General features: G+C 36.8%; 1 protein-coding gene across 7 annotated transcripts in view; it reads right to left on the bottom strand.

The window, feature by feature from the left end:
• Positions 1-27175, bottom strand: part of MLLT3 (MLLT3 super elongation complex subunit) — a 284749-nt gene that overhangs the window by 16795 nt on the left and 240779 nt on the right. For all 7 annotated transcript variants that reach the window (XM_005581643.5, XM_074017382.1, XM_074017380.1 and 4 more), the window contains 2 exons: positions 4251-4326; positions 2079-2208 (listed from right to left, as the gene is read on the bottom strand). In XM_005581643.5, the coding sequence (XP_005581700.1) occupies positions 2079-2208; positions 4251-4326 (206 nt within the window). The remainder of the gene's footprint in view (positions 1-2078; positions 2209-4250; positions 4327-27175) is intronic.

Here is a 27175-nt window from a genome sequence, read left to right as displayed (position 1 = left end):
TTTATCCACAATAGGAGAGATTTCTTTATTCTACCGTGCTGAATGTAGTCCTCCCTCAGAGATGTCCTCTTTCAGTGTTTGTTCCCCATCTCTCTGGTTATATAGCACCTAATGTAATATGCTTCTCAGAAACAGAAACTGTTTTAGAAATCAGGATAGTTTTTCTTTCACTCTGAATAGGCAATCACATTCTAGCTCTATAATGTATTCAGACAGACAAGATACAAGATAGGAAATGAAAAGGATACACTGGGACATCCTTTTAGCAAAAACTGATAGAACTTGTTTTTCTTAACTAAATTACATTAATGAAGTGTTCAGTTGAAGCGCTGTTTTAAAATGCTTCTTGAGTGAAGTGGAAGGCTGAGTATTTAAACTGATTAAACAGTTGAGACTTCACAAGTGCAGTGAAGATCAAATGTTACACTGGCACTGCCATGCTAACACAGCACATGTCAGGCGGGGAACAAGAAAAGCAGCCGCCACAATGTATATCTATATCAGATGACTCACAAGCCTATACGATGACCACACGGACTCAGGGGTTGAAGCAATAAGTAGGTGGGCAGCAACTAATCATAGAATATCCAGATCTTCTAAATAACAACTTGGGAAATCATCTAAATAAGTCACGCAGTTTTCATCAGCTAAATTTGAGAGCAGCCAGTGGTCAGGATTTTGGTTGGTATAAGTAAGCTACTTTTTTTTTTTTTTTTTTTTTTTGAGACGGAGTCTCGCGCTGTCACCCAGGCTGGAGTGCAGTGGCCGGATCTCAGCTCACTGCAAGCTCCGCCTCCCGGGTTCACGCCATTCTCCTGCCTCCGCCTCCCGAGTAGCTGGGACTACAGGCGTCCGGCACCTCGGCCGGCTAGTTTTTTGTATTTTTTAGTAGAGACGGGGTTTCACCGTGTTAACCAGGATGGTCTCGATCTCCTGACCTCGTGATCCGCCCGTCTCGGCCTCCCAAAGTGCTGGGATTACAGGCTTGAGCCACCGCGCCCGGCCATAAGTAAGCTACTTTAAGTTTCAGTCATTTTGAGGTCTTTTTTCCCCTACTAGTTTCCTTTTTATCCGACAAAAGACTTCTAAAGGGAAATGTTATAAGGCCATGGTCATATTAAAGAGGTTATATTCTCCTATTTAAAAGGAATGCTGACAGGTAAGTCTGAGAGACAAGGAGAGAAACAGGGGTTGAATATGACCATAAAAAACAGTCACTGAGATATCTGATGGGGCACACACCCTAAGGAGGCTCTTCTCAGAGGATAAAGCATTGGCAATTAGGAATCATCCTCTCTAGCTTGGGTTAAGACTGCATTTTTTTTTTTTTTTTTTGAATCTTAGGGTCTTCTACATAGTAATGGATAACAGGGAAAGATTTAATGCAATATATTATAAATGTAATTGGATTTTAAGTTCAAGTAGATTGTATTTTTTCCACTCAAGACAAATTAAAGTAAGCATGCCTATTTGTTTTCCTCATGATAAAGAAATAAAATCCTCAGGGCAATTTCAAGTTGACTATTAATTATAAGTCACATGAATTACCATCTTATAACACAGAATTATGCCTCACAGCATTAAAGCTACTTAAGGCACCTAATTGTCAGCACACTTAAAAGGAATTTATTTTTTGGAAAACACATAGGTGATCCTAGTTTTAATTAGGTCACACACATAATTCGCTAGAGCCAATTATGTATTTCTAACTACCATCAGCAAACACATTTCTTTAAATTCTGAGAATATCTCCAGCAGTCGATCGACACAAACTCTTTAAATGAAAACAGACTTTAGTTCAACAGTCAGTCATGCCACTTGGCATACATTTCCAAGGACAAGGACATCTAATGTGACTTTTTCCTATAAAATTTTTAGAGGAAAAGTCTCTTTCTGAGAAAAAGGAGAAATAGTTCCCTGTAAAGCAGGTGTAGGCATGCCAAGGAGACCCTGCATCAAATGAATGTGACCATCTACTGCCATTTTTGGTGTTTCACACCTTTGCTGTGATCATCGCAGCAGGGCTTGTGAGAGTCTGACTTCATCACAGGCAACCCCTTTCCTTCCAAGACACTCACCTGCGACTTCGGCTGCCTCCTCTATTTACAGGTCTCTCCATTTCAGAGTCATTGTCGTTATCCTCCACTTCATCTGATTCCTCCTCATTGTCATCGGAATGCAGATCTTTCATTATAGACCTCAAAGGACCTGAGTAATGACAATGAACCACAGACAATCAAACATATACTCAAACACACTTAGTCATATTAGAAACAGGGGGATGCTTACCAGCACTGAAGACTTGTTAAAAATAATCATCACATATATTTATACAATTTACAAGGCAAATTTGGTATAGTTTCTAAAATGCAATCTCTGCCAAAACACTATTGTTTTCATAAGATTCCCAAAATGTTCATTAAAGAATCTCTATTTTCTAGGAATTTTTTTTCTGTGTATTTTTCTTCCCTAAGAAAAATTACACATAAAAAGAAAAAGAAAAATCTATTAGTAAATTGAATGTTTTGTTAGGTTAATCCATGTATTGAAAAGTTGAGATTAATAAATCACTGTGGTTGTAACTTGTTCTTGGCAATGTAGCCTTTGTGTGGTAGTTTTTGATCTATTAAGGTTTAGCTGTTCCTTTTATTTCAAGGTCAATTTCAGGTCAAGCAAGCATTTCAGTCAAGTTCAGATTATAAAGTATTTCAATTCCATGGTGTAATATCCTACCTCTGATCTTCATATTGATCTTGGACACAAGGTCTTGTCGCAGCAATTTTAAGCAGCCAATTTTCATTTTACTTTTTAAGAAATTACTGGCACAATACCCGCAAGTATAAACATAAATAAGACCATGTAATAAATCAGGTACACAGAAAAATCAGGACAGTATCCAGCATCAGACAGGAAAAAGAAAAAAACCAAACTCTAATTTTATTCTAGAACAGGACAGAAATGAAAACACACACACACAAACACAAACTGGTGTGGCTTATTTTCACTTTACTAGGCTAAATGTGACCAAAAAATAGGTAGTTTTAATCTTAACAGAAGAGGTTATAAAGACAATGAAGAAAGAGAGACACTTTCATTCTGGAATAGGCAATTCCTAAAGTCTCATCTATGACAGGGATATCTAAGCTATTACTATCCTGACTCCCTACCATCTCACATTCTGCAAAACCCAAATTTTTCTGCTTTTGTAGTGGGCTTATTTCTTTGGAAGTCAGTGAAACGAGACCTCTGAATAGCCAAAACGATTACTGTCTTTTATTTTATTTTTTTCCTGGAAGCTTAGCCTTAGTCCAAACACATACAACAATTTAATCCTTTTCAAAACATTCAAGGCCATCAGGAATTCAGTGTGGTCAATGAAAAAGGTAATGTTCAATACTATGCTAAAACACAAATTCTACTTTGATACCTATGCATTTTTCATGTAAAAAACAGTGTACATTTGAAGATTTTCCACATACACAAAAATGGAAAATTAGTTAAATATTCTAGTTTAAATGTCTTTGTTCTGAATTTAACACTTGATCATGAGTAAAGAAAAATGTATATTTAAAAGACAGCCAATTAGTATTGCTTTAAAAAAAGACTATTAACACGTAGGAAAAAAATATGTCCAGGAGGAAAAATGAAAACCTATTTCCCTATGTCAAAGCCTCTTAAAGCTTTTGCTATTGTATTTCCTTTGGGAACTCCCTGGGATGGGCTGTGTCTATAATCCTTTTGTAGCAATGAGAATCTGATGGCAGGGACTGGAAAAAGGGGAATTTCTAGAGCCTTGCCTTGCACATCAGAACAATACTCAACTGCATTCCTAAGGGAAATAAATACAACTGCATAAAAGCCTAGTTATGATTCAAATAATAAAACAGTATAAGATAGGTGATAAATCAATGCATTAAGATGTTTTGTTTTGCTTTTTCTTTTTTTTTTGAGATGGAGTCTCGCTATGTCGCCCAGGCTGGAGTGCAGTGGCGCAATCTTGGCTCACTGCAACTTCCGCCTCCCAGGTCCAAGGGATTCTCCTGCCTCAGCCCCCTGAGTAGCTGGGACTACAGGTGCGTGCCACCACGCCTGGCTAATTTTTTGTATTTTTAGTAGAGACAGGGTTTCACCATGTTAGCCAGGATGGTCTTGACCTCCTGACCTTGTGATCCACCCGCGTCGGCCTCCCAAAGTGCCATTAAGATGTTTTATGAGAAAAGCGTCTCCTAGTTTGCAGGAGATGTTGATACCTTGTTGCCTGGTCTGGGATGGTGTGAAGCTGGAGCTGGAGCTGGAGCTGGAGCTGGCAGGACTGGGTTGTTCAGACTTTAAAGAAGAATAAAAAGGCACCATCAATAAATTTATGGGATACCATACATCTAAAGTTGAAAACAGTATTGTTGCTCAAACCATCCTCTGCAAAAACCGTGATGCATTTCATTATGTAAATTACTAACACAGGAGAGTCATGTTGTCTTTTGTTGTGCCCACCTTATTTTTACTGGATGCAGAAAAAAGTATAAAAACTTAAGAATGAAGAGATAAACACCTGGGTGTAACATGAGAACAGGGCCTGGCTTTTATTTCACTCCTATGTTTACTGCTATACAGGTCTCCTTCTTTTCATCTTAGATATAAAATACTTCTTTATTATACTTTAAGTTTTGGGATACATGGGCAGAATGTGCAAGTTTGTTACATAGGTATACATGTGCCATGGTGGTTTACTGCACCCATTAACCCAACATCTATGTTAGGTATTCCTCCTAATGCTATCCCTCCCCTAGCCCCTGAACCCCGACAGGCCCTGGTGTGTGTGGTTCCCCTCCCTGTGTCCATGTGTTCTCATTGTTCAACTCCCACTTATGAGAACATGTGGTGTTTGGTTTTCTGTTCTTGTGATAGTTTGCTGAGAATGATGGTTTCCACCTTCATTCATGTCCCTGCAAAGCACATGAACTCATCCTTTTGATGGCTGCATGGTATTCTATGGTGTATATGTCCCACATGTTCTTTATCCAGTCTATCACTGATAGGCATCTGGGTTGGTTCCAAGTCTTTGCTATTGTGAATAGTGCCGCAATAAACATAAATGTGCATGTGTCTTTATAGTAGAATGATTTATAATCCTTTGGGTATATACCCCATAATGTGATTACTGGGTCAAATCGTATTTCTGGTTCTAGATCCTTGAGGAATCACCACACTGTCTTCTACAATGGTTGAACTAATTTACACTCCCACCAACAGTGCAAAAGCATTCCTATTTCTCCACATCCTCTCCAGCATCTGTTGTTTCCTAACTTTTTAATGACTGCCATTCTAACTGGCTTGAGAGGGTATCTCATTGTGGTTTTGATTTGCATTTCAAAAGAAGACATTCATACGGCAAACAAACATATGAAAAAAAGCTCATCATCACTGGTCATTAGAGAAATACAGGTCTCTTTCTAAGAGATACCTTGATTACCCTTTCTGTAATGTTTGATTGACTCAACTGGTTAAAACATAGTGGTAATGAGACTAAGGTCATTAGTTCAATCACATTATGAGCCAGTTAATTTAACTGCGGCCCTAGGCCATGACCCAACCCTAACCCTTTCCATCCACAGTTCGCAAATGGAGGCCAATATTCACAAATGACAGGTCCAAATGAGTCAAGGGAAAATGTTGCCATTCTTCTTTTTTGTAAATTCTCTTTAATTCCACAACCTGTTAGCGGCAAGGAAAGAGTGTCATACACACACCTCAATCTCTTGCTCTCTATGAATTCTCCTTATCCTTTTGTAACCAGAAAGTTCCACATCATCCAATTCAGTTCTCTTCCTTCTCCAAAACCACTGAAATATAGTGGAAGTATCATGTTTTCTTGTTAGAGGTATGACAGTATTGCACTGCCTCTGATGTGTCTTTGCTCCCAGATAGTCTGTAGACTGCCAGCACTTGAAAAATTAGGGATCTGTCTTGTGCTTCTTGTAATCCTCTTGTACTAGCATAATGCATTGCATACAAGAGGCACTTTTTATCGGTGACTAAAGACAGCACATTAGGCCCTGTGTTCCACCGTCTGCCACAGTTTTATTGAAAGACTTCATGGCAGCTAAAGACAGGCAAAACAGACACATGGACGTAAGTGTGCAAAGATACTGATCATACCAACAAACTTGAATTTTACATATTTAAGGCTAAATTTATTTCAAAATAACTTAGTAATGTTCTTACAACCAAATTTATTTCCATCCTAATTTTAATATGCTCATAGTCTTAACTACGTATTTGAGAATATTTGAGGTTTCCTGAGTATAGAACAAATCTTTTTACTCCAAGGTGACCAAATTCGAGGACAAACTAAGAGCACAACCAGAAATCACTAAATGAGGATGAGAATCTCAGTTTATATTTGTTTCTCACCACTGCTTTTCTCATCTCCCCTTCCAGCACTGAATTCTCACCCCCTTCTCCCAAGGTAGCACCAAGCTCTACCAACTTGGACACAAGGAAACACTTTCAGACATTCCTAATGCACAATTCACATCCTCAGGCTTGATGGGAAAGCAGGTGTCAGCAATCTACCATTCATTCTGCAGGAAAAGAGCCAGACAGGATCTCTAATGAGCAGCAGGCGGCCTACCAACCCTTCAGCACTGTAAGATTGACTTGAGGATTGTAGCACAATGTCTTACACATTGCTGTTTGTGGGTCACAAAGAAAAGTTGGTTTACAAGTACAAATGCTCTGTGAGGTACTCTTCATTTCTGTCGAGTGGCTCTTCTACTGTTGAGCCCCAATGGCGAGTTACATAACTGAAAGAGCATTCAGTTGGCATTTATGTGCACTGCCCAGCTGCAAAACATTTCTCCCAGGGCTTGCAGAGTCCTCTTCTTCCTCTCCAAGTTGCTCTTTTCAGCCATGAAAAGTGCCTGCAAATGATATTATTTTGATAGCTCTGGAAACCATCTGGGAGCCGAAAAAGAGGTTTCCTTACAGTGAGCTGAGAGAGCTCTAATTCCTCATCCTGCCTGGCCAGTTCACATTGTATTGGACTTAAAGGAGCCACTCTGCCAGAGCTATTGCTGAGAATGACATTAGCTAGGATGACAAGAGAAGATGGTGGCCATCTCTCCAACTACCTCACATGAAACATGACTCATCTGTCTCAAGCATCATGTCAATTCCAGAACCAAACCAGGAGGCAGACTTCTTTCAGCTTCTTACCCATAAATAAGGTTAATAATTCCACAGTTGCTGATCACCAAAAAACCCACAAATAGGAACATAACACAACAGGAAAAAGGGCTTTTTATTCATCATTTATGATTAAGACCTTGCCTCTGCCACAAACTATTTGAGAAGTTTTACAAAAAAAGACATTAATTCTACAAGGACATTAAAGTAGAAAGTTTAAAGCAAAAAAGCTGGATAAAAAAGGATAAAATGCTGAAGAGTGGGTAACAAAGCAATGTCCTGAAAGCTTTTAGTAGTCAGGACAGAACAAGCATTTGTGGAAGATAAGACCTTTAAAATTATCTAAGGCAGTGAATCTCACACTTTTGTGGACAATAGAACCACAGGAGGACTTGTTAAAACACAGCCTGCTGCCCCACCCAGGAGTTACAGATTCAGCAGATCGAGGGACATGGGTGAGTGGACCGGACCCTGGAATTTATACAACATCACAGGTAATGATGATGCTGCAGGTCCAGGGACCAACCACGCTGATGCGAACCACTGATCGAGGACCCAGAGACTGATAATCACAGAAATTCAACAGAATTAGCTGGGAGAAGCCTATATATGATGAGATTCTGATTTAATAGGTTGATAGTGGAGATCCAGGCATGTTTATAAAAAGCTCACAAGAGATACTGATGAAAACTACAGGATGAGGCCGCTGATTCTATATTAGTTTGCCTTTCTTCCCTAAATACACACATACAAACACATTTTTGAAAGAATTTTAAATTTAAGAAAGCATGAGTATATACATCATGAGAAAATTAGAAAGAAAAATAGACTTATCCAGAGGCAGTCTGAAAGAATACAATTGCCACTCAATGAAAACATTTATGAAACGTGTACAACCATGTTGTGGTGGAGACACCTTAAACTAACTTAATCTGCCTAGTACAGAATTCACCTGCATGTTAACTGCTCAAAGAGCCACTCTGACACTAGAGGAGGCTGACACTGTCTTACATTTCATCAAGTCCAACCAACAGAATTGCAGTTCACTGTGAGTTATGTATTTTAATTTTAAAATGTCATATTTATCTTCCAAACACAAACCAAGGATGATTATGTAAACTAAAGAAGGTCACTTGCTTTACACACAAAAAACAATCATCATAAACAGGGCTACATGAAGATCTTTACAGGCCCTAAGGATTGCCAAGATATAATATTCTCCTTTCCCCACCCTACCCCGTAAGAAACATTTTAAATATGTGTCTGTGTCTGTGTGCATGTGAGGGCGTGCACATGTGTGAATGCTAAATCAAAAATTCAGAGAAGTCCAATGAGGTTCTGATTTTTCCCCCTTGCTCACTAATACAACACTTGTTTTTAAAATATCAAAATTCTCCCCACTAGAAAAATGTCTTACTTCTTCTTGCTGATCCTCTAACCACATGCTTACCTGACCTACTGGGTAATGAAACACTATGCATGTAGTTTCTTTCAATGGTATGTTCCACAGTGATAAAAGTACAGACATCCTTTGTTTCATCATTGCCATTTTGCCGACAATTTGTGTTCACTTCATGTCTCTGCACACATATTGGAAATTCTTGCAACATTTCAAACTTTTTCATTATTATTATACCTGTTACGGTGATCTGAGGTCAGTGATCTTTGATGCTACTATTGTAATTGCTTTGGGGGCACCACACACCGCGTCCATGTAAGATAGCAAACTTAATAAATGTTGTGTATGTCTAACTGCTCTACCAACCTGTCAATCCCCAACTCCCTCCTTCTCCTTGGGCCTCCCTATTCCCTGAGATACAATAATATTGAAATTAGGCCAATTAATAATCCTACAATGGCCTCTAAATGTTCAAATGAAAGGCAGAGTCACACATCTCTCTTTTTTTTTTTTTTTTTGAGATGGAGTTTCACTCTCATTGCCCAGGCTGGAGTGCAATGGCATGATCTCAACTCCCTGCAACCTCCGCCTTCCAGGTTCAAGCCATTCTCCTGCCCCAGACTCCGATGTAGCTGGGACTACAGGCATGCACCAATAAGCCTAGCTAATTTGTATATTTTTGGTAGAGATGGGGTTTCACCATGTTAGCCAGGCTGGTCTCAAACTCCTGACCTCAGGTGATCCACCCGCCTTGGCCTCCCAAAGTGCTGGGATTACAAGCATGAGCCACTGCACCCAGACACATTTCTCACTTTAAATCAAAGCTACAAATGATTAGGCTTAGTGAGAAAGGCATGTGGAGAGGTGATAGGTCAAATGCTAGGTTTCTTGCACCAAATATTTAGCCAAGTTGTGAATGCAAAGGAAAAGTTCTTGAATGGAATTAAAAGTGCTACTCCAGTGAACTCATGAATGATAAGGAAGCAAAACAGGCTTTTTGTTGATATGGAGAAAGCTGTAGTGGTCTGGATATAAGATTACACCAGCCACAATACTCCCTTAAACCAAAGCCTAATCCAGAGCAAGGCCCTAATTCTAATTTTATAAAATCTGAGAGGTGAGGAAGCTGCAGACGAAAAGTTTGATGCTAGTAGAGGTTGGTTCATAAGGTTTAGGGAAATAAGCCATCTCTGTAACATCAAAGTGCAAGTTGAAGCAGCAAGAGCTGATATAGAAGCTGCAGCAAGTTATCCAGAAGATCTAGCTAACAACATTGATGAAGGTGGCAACAACAAACAGATTTTCTATGTAGATGAAACAGCCTTCTACTGGAACAAGATGCCATCTAGAGCTTTCACAGCTAGAGAGAAGTCAAGGCCTGGCTTCAAAGTTTCAAAGGACAGGCTGACACTCTTTTAGAGGCTAATACAACTGGTGAATTTAAGTTGAAGCTAATGCTCACTTATTATTCTGAAAATGTCCTAGGGCCCTTAAGAATTATGATAAATATACTTTGTCTGCGCTATAGGAATGGAACAACAAAACCTGGATGACAGCACATCTGTCTACAGCATGGTTTACTGAATAGTTTGAGCCCACTGTTGAGACATACTACTCAGAATAAAAGATCCCTTTCAAAATATTATTGCTCATTGACAATGTATCTGGTCACCTGAAGCTCTGCTGGAGATGTACAAGGAGATTAACATTGTTTTCATGCCTGCTAACACATCTATTCTGTAGCTCATGAATCAAGAAGTAATTTTGGCTTTCAAGTTTTATTATTAAGAAATACATTTTGTAAGGCTATAGCTGCCATAGATAGTGATTCCTCTGATGTATCTGAGCAAAGTAAATGAAAAACCTTCTGGAAAAGGATTCACTATTCTAGATGCCATTATGAACATTCATGATTCACAAGAGAAGATCAAAATATGAACATTAAAAGGAGTTTAGAAAAAGCTGAATTCAACCTTCATGGATGACTTCGAGGGGTTCAAGACTTTAGTGGAGGAAGTCACTGCAGATGTGGTGGAAACAGCAAGAGAACTAGAATTAGAAGTGAAGTCTAAAGACGTGACTGAATTTCTGCAATCTCATAACATTTGAACAGATGAGGAGTTGCTGCTTATGGATGAGCAAAGAAACTGGTTCTTGAGATGGAATCTACTCCTGGTGAAAAAGCTAGGAACATTGTTGAAATGACAATAAAGAATTTAGAATATTATATGAATTTAGTCGATAAAGCAGTGGCAGGGTTTGAAAGAATTGAGTCCAATTCTAAAAGTTCTACTGTGTGATGAAACAACCTCACGTGCTACAGATAAATCTTTTGCAAAAGTAAGAGTCAATCCATGCAGCAAACTGCATTGTCTTATTTTCTTTCTCTCTCTCTCTCTCTCTCAGACAGAGTCTCACTCTGTCACCCAGGCTGGAGTGCAGTGGCGCCATCTTGGCTCACTGCAAGCTCGTTCACGCCATTCTCCTGCCTCAGCCTCCTAAGTAGCTGGGACTACAGACACCTGCCACCACGCCTGGCTAATTTTTTTTTTTTTTTTTTTTTTTTTTTTTGGTATTTTTAGTAGAGATGGGGTTTAGTAGAGATGTGTTAGCCAGGATGGTCTCAATCTCCTGACCTCATGATCCACCCGCCTTGGCCTCCCAAAGTGCTGGGATTACAGGCGTGAGCCACTGCATCTGGCCTGTATTGTCTTATTTTCAAAAATTACCACAGCCACTCATATCTTCAGCACCCTAATCGATCAGTAGTCATCAGCATCTGGGTGAGAACTTCTACCAGCAAAAAGACTATGACTAGCTGAAGGCCCAGATAATCATAAGCATTTTTGGCAACAAGGTATTTTTAATAAGGTAATGTATACTGTCACACTTAATAGATTATGATATAGTAGAAATATAACTTTTATATGTACTGGGAAACCAAAAACTTCACATGCCTACTTTTATTGTGCTATTTGCTTTATTACAGTTGCCTGGAACCTAACCTGCAGTGTCTCAAAGGTATGCCTACATATGCTTAAGTGTCTTAATTCTACTGCTTGATAGTATATTTTGGGGAAGATTGCTTAAACATTAGTTTGCTCATAGAGTGAGGGCACTGAACCACATATAGAAGTGATTATCGGCCGGGCGCGGTGGCTCAAGCCTGTAATCCCAGCACTTTGGGAGGCCGAGACGGGCGGATCACGAGGTCAGGAGATCGAAACCATCCTGGCTAACACGGTGAAACCCCGTCTCTACTAAAAATACAAAAAACTAGCCGGGCGAGGTGGCGGGCGCCTGTAGTCCCAGCTACTCGGGAGGCTGAGGCCGGAGAATGGCGTGAACCCGGGAGGCGGAGCTTGCAGTGAGCTGAGATCCGGCCACTGCACTCCAGCCTGGGCGACAGAGCGAGACTCCGTCTCAAAAAAAAAAAAAAAAAAAAAAAAAAAAAAAAAAAAAAGAAGTGATTATCTTAAATTGATATAATAAAGTGAAAACACCTAGCACACTGCTGTTCTAATGGTAGCTAATCAACATTTGGTTGTTACTATTATTTACAATAGGTCACATACTCCTCTACTGCCTAAAACAAGATATATCTTTACTACCAAAACAATGGGCCTACCAGGATTTGCAATGCAATCTTCAACATTAAATGGCTGTGCAAAATCATTTTGTAATGGATTTTCTACAGCGTATTACTTTTGTCCAAGACAAGTAAGAAAAACCACATGTTTACAACTAGAAGTGTTTCAAAAGAGAGCACCTGTCAAGGTGGATCACAGGAGAAGGCCTGCATAAGCTGGCACTGATCCTGTACTGAGAGCACACTTCCTCCTTAGGTAACAGATGTCAGAAGTAGTTCTGTCTTTTCTAATGGGCAACTATATTTATGAACAGAATTTTGGTGACTTGATCTTTAAAGCTATCAAAATAAAAATAGTGAAAAAGGAAAGAATACAGTATAACTAGTTAAACAGAAATTATTTCAGACACATTGCTACACATTTCATAAAATGTAACCTCATTAGTTACATTATGAAAATGTAACTTTTCATAAAATGTAAACCTCACCTGGAAACAGAACACCTATAGCCTGCTATAAAGATTATCTCTTCTTTCACAAATGTCCAGAACGACTGTGGATGAATACTAACAAAAGAAGAAAATACAAATATAAGACACTTTATTTACTTCTCCGTTCAATTTTCATCATGCCTGACTGAAGTACTAGGTTCTTCTCACAGTTTTGGTCCTTCTTTCATTAAAAAAGAAATCATCTTACACATACACATTATACAGCTTTTCTTTTTGCTTAACATAAAAAAAAAAAACACTTAAAAGTCCACCTCATTTAGTTTCTCCTCTGTAAGAAACTGAAAATAATTCACTCAATTTTTAAATATACATTTTTAAAAATAACATAACAGGCTAGGTGCAGCGGCACATGCCTGTAATCCCAGCACTTTGAGAGGCCAAGGCAGGAAGATTGCTTGAAGCCATTAGTTCAAGACCAGCCTGGGCAACATCGTGAGATCCCCATCTCTACAAAAAATAAAAATATTAGCCAGGCTTGATGAAGTGTCCCTATAGTCCCAACTACTTGGGAGGCTGAGGCAGGAGGATCCCCTGAGCCCAGGAGTTTGAGGCTGCAGTGAGCTACAGCTATGCCACTGCACTCCAGTTTGGGTGACAAGACTCTGTCTCAAAATAAAAGATGTAACATCCATGCCAAACAATTGTGGAAAAATGATTTCCATCAGATGAGTGAAATCTATCTTACCAATTCCCATTAATGGGTAAAATATTGAGATAGCTATGTCAATAAAAGGTAAGGCCAAATTTAAACAAAGAAGTACTGAAAAGTGATAAAACAATATTCTAGTTATGTTGACCTAACAAGCTATACACTAGTGAATTATTAAAAGCCAGAATCAAGAGAAATTTTGTTTTCATTTAGTTTTACATTAGTAACTGCTTCAAAAACATGCTAAAAGAACAAAACTTTGTTATATAAAAAGATACCTAAAAATGAGATTGAACAAACATCAGTAACTCTAACCTCATAATGTATTTTTGTGTAGCTCTATCATATTCCTTATTTCATTTGCACTACCACTAGTAAGGTGAGTGATATGGATTGAATTATGCCCCCTCTACCCCAAAATTCACATGTTGAAGCCCTAATCCCCAATGTCCCAATATGATAGTATTTGAAGACCTTTGGAAGGTAATTAGGTTTAAAATGAGGTCATGAATGTAGGGCTCTCTTGATGGAACTGGTGTCCTTGTAAGAACAGACACCAAAGAGCTTGCTTCTTTTTTTTCTTACTATGTGAGGACACAGCAAGGAGGCAGCCATCTGCAATCCAGGAAGAGAGACCTTACCAGGTTCCTTGTTGGACTTCCCAGCCTTTAAAACTAACTGCAAGAAATAAATTCCTGTTGCTTAAGACACCCAGTCTATGGTATTTTGTTATGGCAGCCCAAGCTAAGATAGCAGGGTGCATTTTAGATCAGTATTTCTCATATGGTAAAACTGAAGCACACAGTAAGATTAAGTGACCAGGGGTAATATTTAGGTGAATTAAAACCGGATTTTCTGACTTCTAGTCCAATGCTCTTTGTACTGCAACTATTAACTTTGAAAAAGTACAATTAATTTAAAGCAGTATTCTGAACACACTAACACCCTTTTATAAATTAGGGACAGGGAACAAAGTTTTGTCACTACAGAATATGTAAGGAATATCCTTTGTCCCCAAGGTACATCTTCTGATCCACCCCCAAAGCAAACCAGTGGGAAAACAAAACACTTCATCCCAGGGGAGTTAATGTGTCTGATCCATTGCTTCTAACATTTGTCCAATCAATATTACAACGAATCCTGGCTAGGAACCTCGCTATTTCAGTAAGCTTTTTTTTTTTTTTTTTTTTGAGACGGAGTCTCGTTCTGTCTCCCAGGCTGGATGGAGTGCAGTGGCGTGATCTCGGCTCACTGCAAGCTCCGCCTCCCAGGTTCACACCATTCTCCTGCCTCAGTCTCCTGAGTAGCTGGGACTACAGACGCCCACCACCACGCCCGGCTAATTTTTTGTATTTTTAGTAGAGATGGGGTTTCATCGTGTTAACCAAGATGGTCTCGATCTCCTGACCTCGCAATCTGCCCGCCTCGGCCTCCCAAAATGCTGGGATTACAGGCGTGAACCACTGCGCCCAGTCTTCAGTAAGCTTTGTAAAGGAAAACAGGAAGTTTCTTCTCTGAACTACCCTAATCCTCTTGAGACTGGCATTAATAGGACCAATGAGTACATCAGGCAACACAGTACAATCATATATTTTATTTACCTTCAAGTGATCTACCCAATTTTCCTAACTCTTCAATACAAATCCCATAATATCCAAGAAAAAAAATACCATTTAATGCTTTAAATAACCTGTTAACAGCTCCTTCTTTCAAAACAAGGTGGAACTGGGGAAAGGACACTAGAGTGCAACCTTTATTGCCAGACACTTACTCAAGTCTGTAACCACAGAGAAGACTCTACAGCTCTTTTTAGTAGATGCTCTCCATTTGTATTATGACAACTTGAATGAGTTTGATGTTAGATTAGAATCATATTTAGCCTCTGGGGTTCTTATGTTATCAAAAGCAATTGTGATACCCATCATTTTCTGGTGATAGAGCAAGATCCTAAGAATTACCCTCTCAACTGTTAGCAAAACAGGAAACGTCCTTATTTCTGTTATATTTTCAACTTACAGATACAAAATCACCCTGGATGCCAAGATAACTGGCTTGTATTGAGGTGCCTGTTTTTACAATTGCATTTACTTTCTTCATTATTATCATTATCTTTACTATTATTATTAAATGCTGTCATTTGGACTTATCACTACTTGTCTGAGAATAGAAAATGTCATTAGGAAATAAAATGGCCTTGGGGAGCAAGGGTCTATAAATCTCTCCATAAGACCCTTTTCCACATGTAGGGATGGCTATCATTTTCTTTCAGCTTCCTCCCTTTTAAGCAGAAGAGCCTCAAGTCTTTTATCTCTCATCACCATTTGTACTTGAAAGGCTGCTACTATTGTAGCCAGAACATGTGCTCTTTCAAAACATTCAGTTGTTGCAAGATGTGTTCTAAGATCACTGGCTGAAGAATCCTTGGTAAGAGTTTTGAGAATGAGAAATCATCTGAAAACAGACCACTTACAGTCACACCACCTATAAGCACAGTACTATTTTTGAGCAAAGATCACATGTATAGAAGCTGAATTTCACAACTGACCTTTAACTACACCACTTAGTTGTGATGCCAAAGACATATCTTTTAGCTGTGTTTTTTTTCTTTCTCTTTTGTGTGTTTTGAGAGTGATGGGTAGAGAAAGAATGTCACAAGTGAGAGTGCTCAGAGCTGTAATTCCTCACAGAAGAGAAATAGGAAGGAAAAAGTTTCCTGATAGAACTGCCCCATAATTAATTGTTAGTGGAGTTGACCAATGAACATCGAAACACCACTACTTATCAGTTTACAATGAGATCTTGAAATTATATTCAGAACTATTCAGTTACTTGTGAAATAACCCTCCTGTGCAGAGCATAAGAAACTTAAAATAGTGGAAAATCACTTTTGTCTTCTCAACATTTATAACGGCAACATTGAACTGAACACTGAATTCAACAAAGTCATAAAAAGTACATTATGGCTGTAGGGCTCAGTATTGGATTATAAAGATTAAAGTATATTTTGGATTATAAAAAAGTATTAAAGTAAATTAAATAGAATGAATTCAGGAAACAAACGTGATAATGAAATAACTAAAACAGATATATCTGAAGAGATTATTTTGACAAGACATTTAACTACATTTCCTTATTAACTTTTTAAAAAAATGAGTTACTTTAAAATGTTCATAAAGCATTTGATTGACACCAATATAATCTTTACAGATTTACACAGATGTCAAGAAGTATTAATTTTAATCTTTGGACTATCTTACAGTATTTTCCCGATTAAATGTGAAACCTGGATTTACTATCATGGCAGTGACATTAAAAGTTTATTTTATTTGCTAAGAACTTACGTCCATGGTAGTTTGACTTTTAATATAACCAAAATCCATTAGGGAAAAAGTGTTGACTTAAGACTACCTCATCTTCACCAGGTCAAAAATGCAACATTTTCTCATTATCAGCTTATAAAACAAAGACTATGGATAGTTGCAAGGGTTATTTCTTTACAAGCCTTGTATCTTCCTACTAGAATTAGAATACTGGAGCTCTTTCCTCTATCTAGATCAAGGAACTCCATCGTTCTTTGGATGTGGGTATGTGCACGTATGTTTACATAGATGTGTGTAAGATAATCCATAGTAGTAAAAGAAAATAACAAGACCTCTTTTCACATTAGTCTTTTACTTTTAAATTTTCAATTTTTTGTATGTGTTTTCTTGTACATAATATGAAAGTGTAGCATAACTTATACATAATATGTTGGCTTACTATAATTTGGAAATGTACATATATTGGGGATACAGGTTTACAGGGAGAGAGGAGCTGTAATACCAACTCTATAAGTTTTAATTCTGTAATTTACCTGCTCAAATCTTATTTATATCACATGATTTCAAGTTCTGGAGTGATACATGCTAAATAAACAGAACAGTCTCATTACAACTCACACAGAGTGTATCCAGATTTTTGCCATTTTACAGTATTTTATAATAAAAATCAAACTAAAAGCTTACAAGTTTACTTTTTATATTTATATTGTAAACAGTTCCTTATTGAAGAGGAGGTAACAAAAACTTATTTAAAAGATTTTAAAGTGCACATAGATTTTCTGAAAAACCCAACACAGAATACTTTACATAATCCCCCTAGAAATTTGAAATTATTTGTGGCTCTATTTTAGAGTTTACTTTTATAGTGTTTACAGAAAATTATACAATATTAAGTGAAATTGTTTATAATCAGTCTAAATGTACTATATTTACATTCACTTCTATTTAAAATGTTAAGTCCTAATAAAAAGTTTGTAAAAATATAATTATTTTAAGAAGTCCCTCTATCTTAATGAAAATGAACTAAAATAGCAAAAACATGTTACATTTACAAGACAGCTCTCATGTGAAAACATTAGGAGATAGATTCTTTTGTTTTGTTCTCAATGTAGCCCCTTTACAAATGTGGTATTCAGAATCACATATTCCTTATTAGTAATATTAGATTCCTGTCCAGAATAGGAGGAATGCTGCTGCTTATAAGGCTCTAAAGGAACCTGCATTTCCATGCACACATCTTATATAAGCCTAACAGTTGCTTTTCTTCATAAATCAATCTATTGTTGCACTTCATAATGAGAAGGCAGATTTACTGCCTTTTACCGCCTTTTCTCACCATCAGAAAGATGCCTATTTGGGTAACAGAACGTTTCTCTTCTTCAAGGGTATTTGGGATTAGGGAGGCAGGGGCAAGAACCTTTAACATCTGCTCCCTTCAAATGAATGACACCTCTAGTTCTCACAGCCTGGACGTTGAAAAGCAAATACTCTAACTTGATAAAATTCTCTAACTTGAAGAAGCATAACACTTTAAATACACTGAAGTCCCATCTCTAAAACATACATTTGGGATTTAGAGGTTATACCACAAAACTAAAGAACACAGAATTTAGATTATCACTCAAAAGCCCCCAAATCATCATCATAGTGAGAACAATTGGAGTTTAGAATAAAGACACTGGATTCATCATCTTGAATTTTCTCTAGCTCTAAAAGCAAATCTAAATTACTGGCTGGTAAGACTTTAATCATTTGAATCTCACTATGGTGCAGGAATAACAAAACAGTTTGCAATATAGACAACTTTCTTCTGTTTTTATTTACTTAATTTTTCCCCTTAGGGGGAAATATTTAAGAATTACAAACTTTAGATTTTAATTTAAAAACAATAAGAAGGAATTTGTCAGCATCTAATTCCTAACCATCTGCCTTTTAAAAATACACACACACACATACTCACCCATTCACTCCAGTTAGGCTTAACATTCTTAACAAGTAAGTAGATCTTGATGGATCTAAACAGAAGTTTCAGTAATCAGAGTCCTACTTTTGGAAACGAAGCTATCTTTAAACAGGCATCATGACTCTTACTAGCAAAAGCAGTTAACCATAAATTTAAAACAAATAGACACCATCCAAAACAAATAAATAAACAAAGTGGGGCAGGTACTGGATTCAAGAAGAATCTCTATTTTTGAAGAAAACTAAATTACGTCTCCTCATTCATGAATATGTAGTATTGCCCGGTGAGCTAACATTCTTGTTACTTCAGGCTATCTTTTGTCACTTAAGCAATGGTTTTTGACAGTTTTACAGGCTGTTATCCCAAAGACTTCAGTATTTATGGCCTTTATTCACTTGGGCTTTCTACTCTTATCCACTGGTTACTAATCACTAAATAGATTTTTTTTTTTTTTAAATGGGACTGAAATTAGCTCACAGGATGTCCTTCAACAATGGCAGCTCAGGACAGCACCGGTAAAGGTCTTCTCCTCAGCCTCTTCCTCTCTCTCTTCAATTTTCTCTTCCTACAGACAAGTTAATGAGGGTCCAGATCCACACTGTTCAATTACAGCAATAGCACACATGATTTACAGCATTCTTAGGGGATGGTTTGGGATCGTTTCCTAATTGATCCTCAGAAACTCATTCAATTTCAAATATCTCAAGAATGATTTAAAGGCCTAACTGGTTTTTAATCTTCATGAAACAGGTGCAATTCCTACTCATGGAATCATTATTCAGGAATTATTATTCAGTTCTACAAACCCTACTATCCACACACACTTGCACATACAATTCAAATATGGATACTTTTAAAACTTCAACACATTTAGTTTATAACCTGCCATTCCAATTTCTTCCTACATAGTAAAGGCTGCTTATTACCTTTTATCCACTACACTTAAACACCACCGGCTGAAAAGCAAGGAGAAAACACAGACTGTTCTTTTCACTTAATTTCATCTGACTTAAACATCTCCTAAGAGATTGAATTGAAATGCATAACAGAGTACATTCTCTTTTCTAGCTGGCTGCTGGAAACTTGAAAGTCAAATTAGTCTGGAAAGTGCTGTTTTCTTATAAACTAAAAATGTGAAAGCAAGCCAGAAATATTGATGTTATTATTCTCATGATCTTCCTGATGAACTGAGCAAATTGCAGAATTCTCTGAGAATGGGCTGAGCAATGGTGGGAAGAAGGGGAGAGACTAGCCTTAAAGAACCACTAAGGCTCCACTTAATTCTCCAAAATATAATTTACTAAATATGACTCTTCCTAGAATAAAAGGAACTTATTATGATCAGCTTCTATTTTCTCTGAAATCGCGCTGAAGTGAAATCTCAAAAGAAAATGCTCCAACAAAATATTTTAAACCTTTAGATATTTCCACATTTGGGTAGAAGCAACATGTCTTAGTGCATCAGAAAAACAATTTTATCAGGATTAGCATTCATATACAACATTTATATATAATATTAACTATTTGGACATCGTGTGATTGCATTTAATTATAGAGATCCACAAAACAAATTCTCCTTGAATGTAGTTCCAGGAAAATTGATTTCTGCTGAAGAATGTGCATGCTTTCTGATATTCCAAATATAATATTCCATAACTGTTATATTTATCTACGAAAAAAATGGCAGAACTTATTGCCCATGTGTAAAAAGCACATAACTCTGAACAAACGCTATGTTCTTTAAATTTTGTAACTACTTGTATTAGATTATATTTGCCATGTATATTAACCTGTAAACCAATCTAAATTCCATTCAATCATATAACTATTAAACAAGTTAAAAATGAAATACATGTACTTATATAAGAATTTATATGGTTATATTTTTAATTTAATAAAACAACATTTTAATGTATAATTAAGGGCTAATTTTTACCAAATACCCTAGTGGTTAGGTAACAAGGGATATTCTGTTATTCTTCTGGTAAGTTAAATTTTGCAGTGTTTACTTTTATATTTAAAAATATGTGAATGGAGAAAATCATTTTGGATATATGAGTTTTCAACATATGATAAGCTATATAATCATGAAAAATGTAAGAACAATATTATTCTGAATGAAGATTCATTTCAGATTAGTAAGATAATTAGAGGTCTAATCCTTAGCTTCTCTGAAAATAAGAGAAATTATTTAATATGATAATTGTGAGTTAAAAAACCCTTCTATTTCTTTAATGTGCATTTAAACATTCACTGGTAGATAAAATACTTGTAAATTCTCCGAAGTCAGAGGACAAGGGTATCTTTTTTCCTACTTTAAATCACTTTGGAGAAAAAATGCACACTGGGGCTCCTATTTTAAAATTTTTCTCTATTTTTTTCATAATTAGATGAATGCACATTATATGCAAATTAATCATCTAAAATTGAAAAGATTTTCCTGAATTTTTCTATACATCAAAACCTCCTGTGGCTTTTACTTGTTCCATCCCTCTCACCCCATTTTTCATTACCTTACATAATATCCCAGAAGCTATCTTGCCTATGAAATTATGATTCTTAGTAAATAAACTTTACATATAGTTTATCTTTAAAAATTAGAAACACAGCAAAGAAATTGTCCTCACCTCTTTTAAAAGAAAACGGTGTAGCCCTCAGGAAAACAGAAGTGCCCCTAAGTTCATGTGTGTCGGCAAGGAATTGAGAGCTGTTAAGAATGATCTTCTTGAAAAGAAAGAAGTCTCCCTAGGCACCCACATGTATATTTAGATTAGATTGGCAGTTTAAATGACAGCAAACACATGGTCATGACTTCCCAATTGCTCATTCATCTAACACACACACAAGCTAATCAGAGGCAAACATCCACCCCGAACTGTTTTAGAAACTAGCTTCTCCCATCTGATACTACTCTATGTGTGGTAACCAGACATTCTTCTAGAGAGATTGAATGTCAAATGCTTAACTATCTCTCTTAGTACACCAGAATCTTGAATCACATTGATTTTAGAATTCTAAAGTCAGTCTGACATCAACTTACATCAATTCCTTGCTTAGCCTGCAGCGTTTTATAAAGCACAAAGTAAAGAAATGACTATGTAAAGATTGCAGGATCTATTTGTCTTATGGGTATTTTTAACTGTAAGACCTGCCCATCCTATCAGTAATAGCACACACTCCTATTCTGTAAACAGGGTAAAGTCACTACAGAGGATCGCATTTTCTTGTGCAAATAAAGGGTGGTAGAGTCAAAAGGTGAAGATACTGAACATGAACTTTAAGCCCCTATTCATAATTTGAGCTTCAGTAACATTTTCCAGTAAGTGAGAAACAAGACAAAACACAGATGGCACTGTTTGCTGACAGCTATCAACTACACCTACAACACTATTGTGTTGTATATATGCTATGCATTGAGATTTATACATATTAAGATGTGTTGGTGAGGAGCAGAAAACAAATGCAGCTCTATGATGGGGGCTACATTATTTTAAAATGGCAAACAATGTTAAAATAATTATATTTTACTTTTGACATGAACTTTGCATTTTAATCTCAATGTCAAATATTTTGAAAAGTCTAGATTAGTATGAGGGTGAAAGGAATGAAACACTGTAATAATTTCATGCTCAGGTTCTGAAAACATCAAACCTGGTTTGAATCTCAGTTCCACCACTTTTTAGCTATGTGACCTTAGCACATAACATCATCTTTCCAGGCCTCAGTTCCTTCATTTCTAACATGGGGAAACGTAAGTAATAATGGTACCAATTCATGCTGCTGTTAGAATGTTGACAATGCAAAGCAGTTAGGAAAGAGCACTGAATAAATGATGACTAAATACTAGTTATTATTATCATCAATAGGAATAAATATAAAATTATGATATTAAAAAGTTATATGTGAGTCCATTTGGCTTGTCCACCCTCTCCCCCTATGATAGTCTTCCCTGAAAAACACTTGACACTTCAAGAAATAAGGTAACTTCCTTTAGACTAATCCAAAATTTATTTTCTCTCAAACTTCTCCTGGAGCAGGCGGCTGATGAAGTACCTACTTCAATGCCCAATATATAAGACATTCTAGCAAGGACTTCTATACAAACAGAATAAACAAAGACGAGAATTAAAAAGTGATTGTTAATCTAAGCACAAATCATCTATAGGTAAGAAGTGCCTGGTCAAGTAATATTTGAGAATTCATAGAAAAAAGAAAGTGAAACTTATTTAGGGCATCACATTGTTTGAGAAGTTTTTCCTTTTGCAGAAAAAGTGAGTCCCAAGACTCTCAAGACCATTTAAAGAAAATAATATTATGATACTCTTCTTAACAGTTCATCTCAATTTTGTAGACTTATATGCTTCTGCCACATGTTAACTTGTCTTGGTAGTAAAAAGACAAAAACAGATCAATGCTGATTGCTTAATGGCAGAAATATTTGTCTGTAGTTTTTGCTACTTTATAAAATATTACAAAGGAATTCAGAGGTGAGCCAAAACCTCAAACTTAATTCAAACTCTCTAGTGTTGTCTGACAAATTAAGATTGTAAGTCACCTTTATTATATAGCATATGGTCGTGTGGTATATCATCAATGCCAATTATTTCTAATTTTCTTTAAAAACTACAATCACTACATATACACAGTTCCTGCACTCCTAGTAAGAGGTTTTATTATACATAGAAGTAAGCAAGTTTAATATACTCATTTCCTAAGAAATAAGAGAATTGTCAATGTTAATGTTATCCAAAAACGTGTTCTTAATGCTCAGTTTGTACTATCATTAAAATCTAATATAATCTAACACAATTATCATCAATGGGATGCAGGTGTTGGATAATTACATTAGTATCAACACTACAGGCAAATTAAGATTTCTTCCCATGTGATGGAGTTCTGATAAATATCAATTCATTGGTTTACTGAATCCTGAAGATCAAAAGGCCCTGCATATGGCACTAATAAATCAAATAGAGTCATCAAATCTACAGTCTGTTTTCTTTGGCTAAAACTGCAAAGTTTTACTTACAGAGACTTATCTACTTCTAAAAATTCCCTGCCAAACCAAATTTGACTCACCACGTATACAGAAAATATAGCACTCCCCAGCTGCACCCTCCTGGGGCTTCTGAAGTCCAGAGACACTGTTATGTGGTGGTCTAGATTATCTGGTCCTTCCCTCTTCCTTGCCTTTTTAGATCTCATAATCAACTAAAAATTCTTTTAGAAAAGTAAAAAGTTACCTCTAGACTCAGGCTGAAAAGTTACAAAATATTTTTATTTATTAATAAACCCTATCATAAGAAAAGGTACTTAATTAAAATCTCTAACCTATTAACATACACACTGAAAATAATAAAGGGGTCTACAAAACTTTTTCCTGAGTCTATTTAAATATCAGTAAGAATTCCTAAAACTGGAAATTCTACTCAGGTATTTATAGTATAAGTAGTCACGTTCTGATAAACTGATCCTAAACTTTGTGACAATAGTATTATTTGAAAGAGAAGGGGCTAGGGAAAGATAATGTAAGCAATATCCCAGGAAAAATCCCACTTTCAGTTGATTTACTTAAGGAGACTACTTTGATAAACCATCTGTTCCATGATATTTTGAATCCCGAAGAAAATGCACAAATGAATGGTAGGATTATAGTGTTTTTTATTTTCTTCTTTATAAAACAATTCTGTACCTTTCAAAAATTTTTACAATAATTATGTTTGAAATATATGAATAAAAATAACAAAATGTCTGTTCTTCGTTCAGTTGAGAACATCCTAAACCAATAGGAAATACTTTTCCAAGTCCAAAAGGATTTTAGAAAGACTTAATAATTTCTCCTAAAATGTTAAAATCTCAGCTGAAAATGTTGGCTCACACCACTCCCACTAACACTCCCAAGTCACAACATTTAAAAATGTCTCCAGATAGTGCCCAATGGGGTGGGGTAGGGGAGACACCATTCTAGGATAATGTTTTCTCAAGAAGTTACCTGTAAGAGTCTCATATAATTATATACCACTAATTGAGAGATGATTCCATTTTAATAAAGTTCTACTCTTAAGACCATTATGAAATGATACTTTTGGTCTGATAAGATCCATTTCAATGGTCTCTCTCTAACACTGATGCTAAGGTGCATTCTGAAGTAAACTACAATCTCTGCCTTCTGAGATATTCGTGTTGCATCTCTCCCTTTAGTGAAGGGGATCACCACTCCACTCTGGTTCTGGTGAGACAGCCCTGTTGTCCCTTAGGTTGAAACTGAATTCCCATTTCCAATGGGCACTGCCATTTCTGTATTTCATATATAGAACCTGTAGAGATGCGTGCCGTTTGGTTAACAGTGTCCAAAAAGCACCATGCGAAAGCACATACTTTACATAATGTTATCTGAAATGAAAAAGAGTTTGCAATTAGAGTAAGTAAATACAAGAGTGGTGTTACCAGTCAGTTTACATTTAGGGCAAGTGAGTTCTATGCCTGAAGTTGCACAAAACAATGTTTCAAGGAGAATTTCCAAGGCACAGGATGTTAAAGAGTGAGGAGAAGGGTCGTTCATTCAAATACCTCTCTGGTCAGCAGTCCCAAGCCTACTCCCTTAGAAGCCAATAAACCCAAAGTCTGACAAGTTAGCCTCTGAATTGTGTGTGATTTTTTTCCTTTGCGGCTATAGCTTTGCTAAAGAAAGACCAACAAGGAGTTGATCTGGCTCCTGTCATCAAGCTTTGTTCGGAGGCCCAATCGCTGGAGTAATGAACATTGCAGAATTGGATAAAGCCTACTGACAGAAGCTTTCAGCTGCCACAGTCATCACTGGAAGTGACAGACTCCATTCCATGATGCCCCAAGCTCCTATTCTAAAGATGTGCTGGAATGAGACAGCCAAGTGAGTAGGGGACTACATCAAATATTCTAGACCCTAAAAAATTCCCTGTAAGAAATGCTAACCGGCTTTTATGGCCATTAGTATTGGCCACTCTGCTCCTATGGTGAAAACCAGGCTATTTTCTGGATATATATAAAATTCTGAACTAAACCTAGATAATAATAAATTATAGGCCTGCTATTACTATTTTATCCAGATATCCACTACTCTCCAATACAGAAATTATTATTTTAATTGTCTTAATATATTAAGTTGACCTTTCATATCCTTTTCATACCTGGTAAAATTCTACTATTTTATTTTTTGCTTTGTGTGTAAGTTATCTAAATATTTGTATTAGCCACTTTCCCCTGCAGTCACACTAGCCAAAGATGAAGATGAGGACAGAAAATACATCTTTCTTACTTTGGATCCTCTATAGCAGGAGTTGGCAGGATTTTCCTATAAAAGACTGAATAGTAAATGTTTCAGACTTCACAGGCTGTTCAGTCTCTGTCAGGGCTACTCCAGAGCTTCTCAACTCTACCCTTGTAGCATGACAGCAGTCGTAGACAGTATGTAAACAAATGGTATGGCTGTGTTCAATAAAACTTTATTTACAAAAACAAGCAGTGTGCCAGATTTGATTCACAGGCTGTTTTTGCTGATCCCTGCTCTATGGGTACTTAGTACAGCAAGATCACACTTATAGATGTTAGGGATTTGGTGAACTTTGTTAAATCAGATTTCTCTGATTTAGTTTGTCCTATTACTGGTCTATTTTTGTTTGAAAACACAATTTTGGCTTTTTTGTTTCTGCGGTCGTGGAGGGGAAGCTTAATGACTTCCCTCACTAGCTAAGCAGTTTTCTGTTCCTTAAAGGCCCTCTGTCCTATGGCAGCTGAACAATTTTATCCTGCAAAACAGCAGTGTTCTGACCTTGTTGTCCAAGTTTCTCAGAGTTACTGTGGAAGATACAACTGTGATATATTATCCTGAAGAGTGAGTTTTCATGCCAATTATATTGTTGAATGTAAACAAATGAAAGTCTCATCAATAAAATAAAATAAATTACTCTCCACCAGATAGTTCCTTTGATACGGCAACATCTTAGAAAAGGCAGTTTGAGAAAAGTTAAAAACAGAATTCTCAAGCCACTACAGGAAGGCTTTCTAAAGGTCACTCATTTAGCAAATACAATTCATTGTTTCAAAAATTCAGGTATTTTAAATGGATAAGTTTTAAATATCCAGTTCTATAAACAGAAATACAGGCAGGACTGGCTCATTCAGGAGGGCAGCGGAGGGTGGGGGCTAACATCACAACTGTACCCCCAAAATACCTAACCAAATGAAACAAACACATGTGCTTTATGGCCAAATTGATGTCTATGAAGATCAGTATTTTGATTATCACCTAGATGAAATTTTCCACACTACAGTCTGTAACCAAATTGATTCTTGTATAGACCTCAAAACAAAAAGTTAGATCAAGTATTGAATGAGTTAGAAAATTTGTACTTGATTCTTTTGAACACTTATTCTAATAAACAACAAAACTAAACTATTAGCTAAAAAGCAAAATCAAAGGTTGAAGAAACTTGAAGACGACAGTAGAATTTGTCCTTTTTTTGTTTACAAAGAAAGCTATTCTCTGGCCGGGCACGGTGGCTCAGGCCTGTAGTCCCAGC

This window comes from Macaca fascicularis, chromosome 15 (genome assembly GCF_037993035.2).
Source record: "Macaca fascicularis isolate 582-1 chromosome 15, T2T-MFA8v1.1".
Taxonomy (NCBI): Eukaryota; Metazoa; Chordata; class Mammalia; order Primates; family Cercopithecidae; genus Macaca; species Macaca fascicularis.
This window is presented reverse-complemented; position numbering and strand designations above follow the sequence as displayed.